This window comes from Hyposmocoma kahamanoa, unplaced genomic scaffold (assembly GCF_003589595.1).
Source record: "Hyposmocoma kahamanoa isolate Upper Pololo Valley unplaced genomic scaffold, ASM358959v1 66, whole genome shotgun sequence".
NCBI lineage: Eukaryota > Metazoa > Arthropoda > Insecta > Lepidoptera > Cosmopterigidae > Hyposmocoma > Hyposmocoma kahamanoa.
In genome coordinates this window covers 26,068,503-26,080,548 of record NW_020653854.1, presented here as the reverse complement: position 1 = coordinate 26,080,548, position 12,046 = coordinate 26,068,503, and the positions used below count along the sequence as shown (strand labels likewise).

The following is a 12,046-nucleotide window of genomic DNA, read 5'->3' as shown; positions in this document are numbered from 1 at the left end:
AGAAAAATGTATGTTTTCATTAGCGTTACGGACACAACGCCAAAGAAATTTCGGTAGAATTCATATTGAAACTGAATAAAAACACACTTGGTAACTAAAAAAAAACTTCCAATCCCGGTAAAGCCACGCCCCGAACCGCGCTCCGCCGCTTCCGCTCTGTGCGGACGGTTGCATAGAAGTCAATGGATGGAAAGCTGTATAGCTTTGCGCCCTAGCCCCGCCTTCGCTCCGGATCCGGCCCGCGCCTGCTTTGCTAAGAACTCGAACATTACAAAAATTCCCAGACCCGGAACGCATAAAAGAGAAATTCCCGCTACCGCCTCTGTGCGGACAGTGCATTAAAGCTGACGCTTGCACATCAGTAGAACCCGCTTTTTTGGGTATCCTTAGCTCTCTACATTAAAATAGATTTAATATTCAGTCTGATATTCAAACAACCACCTTGTAGAGCCTTTTGAACAGTGAAAATACCGTTAAAGTTGAATATTTATAGACTACGTTACAGAAATGTCGAACTATAAATTCACACACACTTAACTGAATAGCAAAATATATAAACGCTAATGTACAAAAGTATAAACGTTTGGAAGTCGTTTCACGATTTGTATTTCATTACAACATTACTAGAAAATGTGTGGTGATTTCTATTACATATTTTATTCACTTTATCGTAAACCAAACTGTTATTTTATTCACAGGTTCCCCCAAAGTAGAAATTTATTTACGTAACGCCTAGCTGCTTAAATTATTATATTTTTTGAAATACGTCTTACTAATATTATTAAAATATGAAAGATACGTAAGAGCTGAATGTTGTGATAAATGAGGGCCGAATGGCACTTATTGGGAGAAAGTTTAGAAGTTCATTCAAGACTATAAATGAACTCATGCTACAATACTTTGTAAAAAAGATTCATTTTAATGCTGATTTATTCAAGCACAAATTTTTAATAGAGCTGAAAACAAATATGTTAGATGATTTTTCTCATCAATGTTCACTGATTGTTGTGAACGTTTTGATGCCAGCTTGCTATGGAGTTTGTAGCGTCTCAACCCGGGGTCAGTCTAAAGTTGCAACGGAACCCGAATGAGCTTAAATGCGAGTATCGTATGATCCCGGGAGTGGTTGCTTGTCAAAAATAATTAAATTTGAGTCGCATTTGGGCTGATTCAGGTTCCGTTGCAACTTCAAACCAACCCCGGGTTCGGACGCTACAAACCCTTGCTATGTATGGCGAGTCGGTTAGTTCGTGTTTTGTTTCAGCTTATTATGTCAACGACTTGTCTATTTGAACACAGCCTCGACATGGAATCCGATAGTCAACTGTTCTTTAATGTAAAAAAAAATCGCAAGACTATTTTTAAATCTCTACTTATAGCTTAAGGAATAAAACAACTTTTTCGGATCTAAATTGCGTAGTGATGACTGATGTCAGCCCTGACCATGGAACCTATAAAAGTCCCGAAACGTTGGTTTGTTTGAAAAAACAAATATACGCGATTTAAATCCGGAAAAATAGTTTCATTTCCTATGAGTAACAATCGCAAAAACCTTAAGATAGGTGTTTTAATAAAATTCTGCTTTTTCAAGCTTCGCTTTGAAAGACATAAATTATTCACAAACCGTAACTACAGTGACATGATATAAAACACACAATGTTTTTAAGATTTGTACTATGTGGCAGTGATATCAAAGCGAATGTGGTTTCATGTGCGATTTCTATTTGCATTATCAATACGTATTGAATATTGTCTACATATTAGTATTTTCTTTTTGTGAAATTACATGGGATTTAATTTATGTTTACTGGTTGCATTTTGAGATTCAATTTAAAAAGTCAATTAGACTTGCACAACTACTAATCTTTTCAGATTTTTAATATTTAATAGAGAACTGGCAAATTTCAGTAACGAAAATTTTGCAGATCTTGCAATGAGGTTCCTTAAACTCAATTATTAAGAAAAAATCATTAGTTCCGGCTGAATTGGTACCAGTGCCTTAATTCAACAGAGCTATGGAACGAACCAGCAAACTGTGCGAATTTTTCTATATGCTTGTTGCAGATCTTTGGTTTTTTTTTGTTTGTAACGATATTTTGGCTATAGGGCCATCTGTGAGAAATTTATGAAAGTTTTTCTTGACTCAGCCAGGTACCTTTACATGTAAGTTTGTGTGTAACGTGGGAATGTATAATATCCAAAGCACGATCGCCAGAAGCGCGACCCTCCCCTCCCACCATCCACGAAATGGCGGAACAGAACGCTCTCGTCCAAACATGCCGTATTTTTTTCAATTGTAAACATATCGTTAAACACTCAAGACTGTCCGTTTGATGGTGAACGGTAATCGCCGCCAGTAAACTTTGGCGGTATTAAAAAAGTATTCTTAACATCGTAAATGCGTTTGCGACGGAATGCGACTTGGTGGAGGAGCAAGAGCGTTCCTCGAGTGCACGGAACGCAGATAAGAGATGCTTTTGCGGTGGACAGTACGGCGAAGTAGTTGGTCTAAATGAAGAACTCGCGCCTCTTGGTGACCCGGGGGCCGGTGGCCGCCGCCAGCGCCGCGGAGTCCGGGTCGGGCGCTCCGTCCGCGCCGCGCTCCTCCTGGACAACAAAAACAAACATACTTCACCAAAGCAAAAGACGCCTACACTCAGCCGTAAAACCTCTCTGAGGTTAATCATGAAGATGGACTGTGTGTGACATAAAATTAGACTGGCACTACCTAGCTCAAAATTAAAAATGCACAGCACAGGGCCTTTTGTAATGGCAATTAAAATCTTCAATAGAATCTCCAAAGAAAACTCACCCCAATCACAAACTAATTTATTTACCAAACAGAAAGCACATTTGATAAAAAAATGTTATTATAGCCTACAAGAGTTTTTTGAAAAATAATTAATTTAATACCTATACAATTACTGTTTTTAGTACTAGTTTTAAAATTTTATTAGTTTTATGTTCTTATAGTTTAAAAATTATTTATTTATTTTTAATTTTTAATTGCGTCACCCTAGGGTCATGTACGCACTATTTCAATTTTAAGATCTGTGTAACACATGGAAGTTTTAATCAAAGAAGAATATAAATAAACAGTTCAACTGTTTTACAATGTTTCTGAAATACATTCAAGATAATTGCGCGATGGTCACTTAAGCGTCGAAATTTCGTTTTTGTTTTTTTTTTACCAAAGATTGGCGCTATGGGAGATAGATGAGAAGGTCCCCGGTTCGATTCTCGATAGGACCAATTTAAAAAATGCATATTTTAATTTGGCTACAATCTGGGTGCTCTGTGTTATGAGTGAATACCTTAGAAGGTATTCACTCCATTGCTGTAACACTCATAGTACAGGGAATTCTCTAGTTTGAGACCAGGTAGTTAGTGTGGTTATCTGGTACAACTAGTGCTCTTTATTATGGCGTTAAACGCGATCACCATTCCAATCCTTTCCTGTAAATCCAAATGATAACGAATTAACAACGAGTATTTTCTATTACTAAATGATAACGCCAAAATAATATTGTACAGTCAATATCGTGCTGGTCTCGACAGTTTGATATTTAAAAAGTCTGGTGAAATTATAGGCACAAGTGACAACTTGTGTCTCAGAGTGACGAGCGCAATGCAGTGCCACTCAGGTCTTTGTGATTTAAATCTCTGAGCGCCGCAGAAGTGTGCGTTTAAGGCTCCAATGGATTCCCTCCCATGTGGGATTGCGCGGAAACGAAGAAGTTGACTCCCATGCAAAATCAGCTGCTGAAAATGGTACTGTACTCGATTGTAAGCCTTATGCCACCGAGATTATTCCACTAATTAAGAAAAGAACCCTAGAAAAATGGGAATATCATTTCGGAGAACAGTCGGTGGATAAAGGCCTTGGAATATGGTACAGAACCATTCAGAGTAATCCACAGTGGGTACCCTGGTTTGATTCTGTCAATATAGCAAGGCAATATCTTGTATCGACTTTCAGACTGCGTTCTGGTCACATTCCAACTAATAAATTCTTTCATATGATGGGTTTTAAACCATCCCCATTGTGCAGTACTTGCAATATAATAGAGGCTCTGTATCATGTATTGGTGGAATGTGACCGTAACGTATCCCTAAGAGGAACAATGTTTGGGGATGTAAGTTCATGCAATGGACAAATTAATTGTTGGCTCAGAGAGCCTGTATGTCTTGGCGCTCTAAGCTTGTACAAGTTTTTGAACATGTCCTTTGAGTAGGGAACCCAGTATTCCTCCCATGAGGCTGACGCCTCAATAAAAAAAATCTCTGAGCAGCACTCCAACTGATATGTCAGACCACTCGTCTCGACTCGTCGTTTACCACTAGGCTTGTTCATATTTGTCTTTATATATGCTTGTGGCAAGCGAGTTTACAAAGATCTTAAATATATTGTTCCCATACATGTGATACCTTGCAAGGACGCTGCAAATTTAGAGAGCACCATAAACTAATATTACGAACCAATCAAAAATAATTGTTAAATGTTAATTACTACTAATTTTAAATAAAGTTAAACTAATTATTAAAAATGTCCTCAATACTGTAAAATGCTTCTTTGGATTGATACACATTTTAAATTGTGATCTGTACATATTAAAAATGGTTGAGAGCAGTATTAATTTATGCAAGTTTCTTTTTACTGTTGTTACTGGTCCGTCCTGTCACTTGGTATCACAAATCTTAACGTTAGTGAGATACTATTGCATTTAAAGTTTAGTTTGACGTACCGTTATCGGTACGTTAACTGCACTTGTACGTACGTCAACAGCACATCAAGCTACACTTTAGTTCAAACATCGCCTTCAGTGCAACGGCAAAAGATCCATCAAGGTGTAGCTTAATGTACTACCGTCTGTAAAACTGTTTACTGGTGTTACGAGATATAATAAAAGCTATTATCACCTGTGTAAGGTATTCTCCCTTGTGTCGGGAAAGCGCCCGCACCAAAACGATGGCGACCACGATCAGCAGCAGGAAGATGAACGCCAGCACCGCTACACCACAAATAACGTATAAATCCATATTGTTTAATACGTATTAAATAGAAGAAATGTTAATGAACATCACAAGTCCGATACATCAATATTCAATACATGTGTTTCGGCAATATGTGTTAAAAAATCTATTGAATGTTTTATTCATAAAGCCACTTGGTACAAGAAATATATATATTTACTTCATAATTTATCTCTTGTTAAATTTGACAATAAAAATTTAACTAAACAGTTTTCGTCATCATAACATTCACACAGTAAATTGACGGAGCTTGTTACTCTCCATAAACTGTGCAATCATACCACAACACAAGGTATGTGTTTTGTTATCATTTTTGTACTGAAATATCACTTATTTTCACTAGCATGTGCGGTGTTGTATATCCCGGCTTTTGCTAATGTAACGGCACGTTTTCCACACTCGAGTGTTACCAACAAACTGTTTACGAGTGTCCAGATGCAGGAAAATGCATTGACCTTGTTCCAAACCCATTTTATTATTAGCGCCAGCGAGACGAACAAAGCGTGGAAGGTGAGAAACGTATGTCAGTCTTCCAAGTGCTATTTATAGTTTGGCTTATGTGAACACGTGTAGAATTGTTGAAAATTTTCAAGAGATCAGGAAATAATCTAATAAACTTCATGAAGTGTGTTAGCATTCAACACTCGATCTAAACCGTGTAGATAATCAATTCGATCCCTCCTACGTATAGAATCTTAAAAGTCTACACTACCTCAAATGGGTTTGGTTGATTTCGCATAGCAGTGAAAGTGTTGAATAAACCACTTTGGAAAAAATATAAAGTACAATTGAGGCTATATACTGAATACTATACTGTGTGAAACAAATATATTCTAGCCAAATTCGATGTAGAATGTTTAATAACAAAACGTTGCTTGGCAACCAACGATGGCATAGGAAAAGAACATTTTTTTCGATGCACATTATTAAGGCTTGCTCTGCCCACGACCTGCTCCCTTAATTGGAATTTAATAGGTAAGTATGTAATTGGGTTATGTAGAAGTAATACTTACCTAGCCAATTATTATAAAATTTACAAAATACTTATTGATACGTATTTAGGAATAAAAAAAGTTTTTGCATCCTATTAATATTTATTTCTCGATGGTAGGTAATGGTAGATGAAAAGAAACAAAATTGTAAGATTTTATTTGGTATTAATTTACCACATATCTATTTGCGATTCTGAACTTGAATTACCACCAGAACTCGAATGTTTGCAATCTCTCCCTTCAAATCAAAATGTCAATAGGGATGACACAGTTTTACAAATAATTAGTTACTGGTCATTTTTATGTTATTTCTAGGTGATTTGAAACTTCTGTTGAATAATATTCAGATGTTTATACTGATGGCTATTGCATTTAGTTTAGTATTATCCTTTTATCTAGTCGAATTTCGTAGGAAAATTTTGAAATTGTGGTAACTGTGAAAGAGTCGGAGATGAAAACCCTAAAAATCATCTGTTTTTGTTTGTTGACATTTATTCTACTAGCCAAAATTGGCTAGAGTATAAGTCAAAATTCACTAGCGAACATTTTAATACATAAGGACTAAAATGAGCATAACTCTCGAGATTCTCGAGGTATTGCAATGGATACATACATTATTTTTCATGCTTTATAGTTTTACTGGTTAGTATAATAGATCTATAAAAATAAAGTGATTTATGAATAAATGCGCGTATTTTTGTGGCTTATGTTACGTAGGAGTGAAATTATAATGTGTTACAAGGTTGGTTTCAGACTAAATTAGATTATTTCAAACTACTCCTTACATAATCTTTGGTAGAATATTTAACCATTAACAAAAAAAAGAACAAAAAAAAAAACCTTATAGTAAAGAGTTGAAAAGCATACGAATGTGTACCGTAAAATGTAGAGCGTGAGTTATAGAGTTTAGCGTAGAATGACTTACTGCCGAGGATGGCCTCATCCGTCTTGTGGTAGTCCAAGTCAGACTGCAGGTCCACGTCGGGCGGCGGGCGCGTCTCCGTGGGCTCGGGCGGGTGCGTCACCGGCTCCACGCCGCAGAAGTCCTCGTGCAGGTTGCCGCCTGCGACACCCATATCAGTTCATATCATAATATTACTGGCCCTGGCCAGTCCAGTCTGGTAGGCAAGTTTTTAACTACTTTAATAGCGGCAGAGGTTCTTGTGAAAGAGTTCGTCCTGGGAATACTGCCACCTTACCTATTTCTGCCGCCAAGCAGTAATGTCAGCATTATTGCGTTCCGGTTCGGAAGGGTACGGGGTAAGGGTAAGAGTAAGGGGTCACAGGCACATAATTTTTTTTTTAATATATCAAGTGACGGGACAAAAAAGTCGTGCGCCTGATGGTAAGCTACACGCCTGTCTGTAACAGTTGCAGTGCCACTCGGAGCTTAAAATCACCACTGCTACTGCGCCCGTCACCCTGAGACATAAGTTGACAAATTCCATGTGCCTGCAATTTCACCAGCACCCTCACCCTTCAAAAACCGAAACACAGTAATGCTGACATTACGACTTGGCGGCAGAAATAGATAAGGTGGCAGTACTTCCCTGGACGAACCCTTTCACAAGGTGCTCTACTGCTACTAAAAGGAACTTGTGAACTTACAGGCCGCAAATACGGAATGGCGGTGCATTCAGCGGGGCAAGCAAGGTTTTCGCGTACACACGTTTTAAACGCCCCTCTGAACGCACCAGGTTGACGGGCGCAATAGCAGTGCCCTTGAGATCTTTGTGATTAAAAGCTCTAAGTGGGACTGCAACTGTTATGGATAAATGTGTTTACCACCAGGCGCAAAACTATTTCGTCCCGTCACTTGGATAATAAAAAAAATTAAACGCCATTGACAACATATAACATTAACGTGACTTTGGAGTGAAACCGTCATGATGTACCATCGTTATCATCAATGAGACGTACCACTGCTGGGCGTGTGTCTCTTCTAAGCAGAGGGTTTAAGCCATAGCACGCCCTAACCTAACGTAGTTTACACTTTATACGTTTTCAAAGACTTAATCACGATGATTTTCTTCACCGTCAGTTGAAATAAAAAGTCGTACCGTATTAAGAAACCTCTACCTTTTGATAATTTAAATTTCGATAAGACGACCTCGGGGGCCAACAAATCCCGCTTTTAATTCCCGGTACTGAATTGGTTCTAATCTAGGTGTTTCAATTGTGCCCCGGACTGACGTGCCTTACAGCTCCGCCACCACTGAGAAGATTTGGTAGTGGACTCAGAGTCGACGGCTTAGCGGTGGCAACCGCTAGTTGTGCAATGCGCAACAGGACGTAAGCGTGCCCACAGCTCCGGTACCTATCTGGAGAATAGGGAGGGTACTGTACGTGCACCCGGGGCGGCTCACCCGAGGCACTAGCCTCTCGAAGAACCAGATGAAGTCAAGTGACAGAAATCTGTGACAACCCTATACACTGGCTAATCTGGGGTCAGAACCTGAACTTATAAGGTTCTAGTGTAAGGTTATAGTGTCCTCGTATGCCCTTGCCGTACCCTCAAGGTAAGTAGGGAGGGGTCACTATAATCAAAACTAACGTAGAAAGATATGGAGCTTGTGCCCCGGACTGAATGCCGTTTCTCTGGTACTTACAGCACAAGGAACTTTCCACCCTAGATTGAAACCAGGCAATTGGTGTGGTTGTAACAAAAACCGTTAAGTAAATAACCAACCTAATTCATGACAACCGACTTGCCAAGAAAAACATAAGTAGTACTGAATAAGTTAGTAATTTGAAACCCTTCTGACCTCCCAAACTGCGCACATTAGGCGGCGGATCCTGCTGGAAAAGCAGCTTGAGTGGATAGATGTCGTCGAACTCCACTCTGCTAACACAGCCCACGAAGCCTTCGTTCATGCTCTCGTTTCGTCCGATGTACATGTACTGGATATTGTTGAACTGCGCGTCCGCAGACTCTTTTATGTTGAAGTTGTACTCTTGTGTTTCGTAATTGTCCACCTAGCGAAAAAGCATTGTACATTTTTAATTCTGACGAAACGGCAGAAGTATGGAATTGTAAAATAAAATTGAGATGGTTTAGAAAATCACTTAGTTCATTCGGGCAGAGCTACACTCAGACTAAAAACGCGCCTTTTTACACAGTCTAAGAGCTCATTCAGAGTGCAGGCGCAGGCGCGGCGGTGGGTGCGGGCGCGCGGGTCTTGGCGTCTTCCTTTTAACAGTGCCGAAGCGGATACGAGCGGGTAGATCCACACATCGAAATTGCAAACAGACGCTAGACCAAGCAGCACTATTAAACGTACGGGTAGACCACAGCAGCACTGCACCGCGCGACTGTTGCTTTTCGTACAATTTCTAAAAGCGCTGCGACCGCGCTCGCTTGCAGTCACGGTTAATGAGTTGTATGTATTAATTTTTCAAATTAACTGCGATAGACGGAAATCGAATTGAAGAATTTATAGAGAATGTAAAACACCATGCAACACGGGTATAGTATTTCCGAATTTTTTACTCACCTGAGCGTAATTATAAGTCGTTATTGTACACAAATAGTGTTTCCGAAGATGGTTTCTTGTTGTTGAATATGGCTTTCCAAGAGTTAAAGTAATTCCATAAACATGATTCTATTCATGTAATTTTCGAATTTTTTGTCGTTATATTGCCGAACCTTATAGTATTCATTTTGATGTTTTTAACAAAATAAAGGTAACGAACGGATTCTAATACGTTCTGGTATACTTTTTAATTTTTTCTTCTTCAGTTTTAACAAAATAAGTAAAAGTAATGTTTCTTCATAAGAATCCATCGCGTAACTGAGTCGAAAGATAAAACATCACTAAAAATTTGGTCGCACTTCAGCAGCGCGAAAGTCGCGCGGCCGCCGCGCGGCTGCAGCACTTCTAACAGCGGCTAATTTGAACGCACCCGCGCCCGCCGCCACTCTATATAAACTCTTATGTATTACACTTAGTCGCGTCTCCCGCTACAGTACGAAGAGTTACAACTTGTATGCGTGATATTTCACTAATAAAAGTTTTTTTTTTTATTGATCACTTACAGTTATTACAATATTAACTGCCTCCGTGGCCGAACGGTTACCATGCCGGACTGCCACGCAGAGGTCCCAGGTTCGATTCCCGGGTCGGGAGAAATGTTTGTATGGCCTACATTTATTTCTCTCGTGAGTTTGGGTGTAATTTGTGGTTGTCTATATGTGTGTCCATGGCACCCGCGACACAGGGTTTCCCTAGTGCGGGGCTATGTTGAGTGTGTGCGTTATAAAAAAAAAATAAAAAAAAATAAAAAATAAAAATATTACATACAACAAATTGAATATGGTTATTTTGTCTAATTACACGACTAATTATGTGTGAACTCAGCTTACAAAACCAACGTATTTACAATAGAGGACAGCTAATCGCGATACAAGGCAGTGTAGTCGGGTGTTTACACGTATTTAGTACCCATTGGTATACCATGGACGCGTCGAGTACCAAATAGCTATTTTTGTTAGCGAATTGTTTTTTTTTTTTTCAATATTAGTGGCTTTGCCTTCGCATTTAGCCAATGAAAGGGTTTTGAAAGCAGAATTATAGATTATGGAATAGGTGCGGAATTTGGATGAAAAAGGATTGGGAAGGTTGGTGGGTAGCTATTATAAATCGGCGTACATATTAAAGTTTTATATTATTATTTTCAATAAATAAGGCCGGAATATTGTAAACATCTTTGTGGCTTTTACTGGAATTTATCAAAGCTTCTCTAATTTCTAATGATAATAAACAAATCAACTAGGTGGCGCTTATTGAGCAGATTTTTATGGATAGTACCGGCTATTCTTTTATTTTGTTCTGACGTTTTCTGTTCTTTACGTTGCTTTTCAAACTGTGTATAAATATACTTTTAAATTGTCGAATACCACATTTACTACATAAAAACACCTCCATTTAAGTGTGAAACCTACAGAGAGCGGGTGCCGGTCAGGCGCGTGTCGGGTCGGGAGCACCCGCTCTTTGTGGTTTCACGTTTTACTCAACAATTCAAAATGTCAGTGCCATCTAAAGATATAACTACTATAATGTAATAATTCAAATATCGAAGTGCAAGATTGCCCATATTATTTTCTATCATTGTTAAAACAAAGGACAATAAAAATCCAATATTTACTTGTCTAATACTCAAGATCTCCAGACTCGCTATCAACTTGCGTGTGCTACTCTAGGCTACAGCCGATATCATTTTATTTGCGGTTGTTTAGAAACATCTAGTGTACCTGTAAGACCATAGTAGCGCCGCTGTTCTTCCTCGACAGCCGCACATCGTGATATTGGCCTAAACCGAAGTGCTTTCCGTGGAATATGATTTCTTGCCGTTCGAAGCCGAAGTCGAACACCACACGAAAATGACCTGAGTATGAAAATCAACATCAACGTATTACATCCCACTGCTCGGCAAATGTTTTCTCCAAGAGGAATGTTTACAGTCCACGGCAGGACAGGAACGGGAATTTAAGGATTGGGAAGTTTCTGCAGCAAGCAGGTTTTATTACGATGTTTTATCCTTCGCCATAGGCGAGAGGTATTGCTACTAAACATCACAAGTGCATACCGTCACAAGGATTCGATCCGTTGATCTATACTCGCACGCTATCAAGTATACAATGTGTTGATTTGCATTCTCAGTTGAGGTCATTCTATATCCGAAACTGAAACCAAATCACTAAAAAACTATTAAAAAAAAAATCTAAATTCTTATTTTTTATTTAATTGCGGTAACCATGCTTGATCCAAAGGTCATTGACTTGCACTACACGTGCCACAGGTACCGGCAGCCATTTGCACCTATGTATGCGCAGAAAACATGTCGATGTTCGAGTATCGAAGAATTGCGCGTAAAAATCGTCTCTGGTTTCTTTCTGCTTTTTCGGTTGTGAAGAATGTGCTAAGTTGAAACGAAACTCAGCATATCCACATACCATATGCCACCAGATGGAGCTAGGCACTTCTAGCACTACTTTCATGTAACCTAAAGTTGGTAAGTAC

General features: G+C 39.0%; 1 protein-coding gene across 3 annotated transcripts in view; it reads right to left on the bottom strand.

Annotated features, from left to right (window-relative positions):
* Positions 1 to 1,221: 1,221 nt before the first annotated feature.
* Positions 1,222 to 12,046, bottom strand: part of LOC113231700 (neurexin-4) — a 37,641-nt gene continuing 26,816 nt past the window's right edge. The window contains exons 20-24 of one of the 3 annotated variants that reach the window (XM_026466167.1): positions 11,278 to 11,411; positions 8,792 to 9,002; positions 6,952 to 7,089; positions 4,921 to 5,012; positions 1,222 to 2,607 (exon numbers count right to left, since the gene is read on the bottom strand). In XM_026466167.1, the coding sequence (XP_026321952.1) occupies positions 2,509 to 2,607; positions 4,921 to 5,012; positions 6,952 to 7,089; positions 8,792 to 9,002; positions 11,278 to 11,411 (674 nt within the window). In that variant the 3' untranslated portion in view covers positions 1,222 to 2,508. Of the gene's footprint in view, positions 2,608 to 4,920; positions 5,013 to 6,951; positions 7,090 to 8,791; positions 9,003 to 11,277; positions 11,412 to 12,046 lie in introns of those variants that run through there. The other 2 variants (XM_026466166.1, XM_026466168.1) reach the window with 2 other exon arrangements.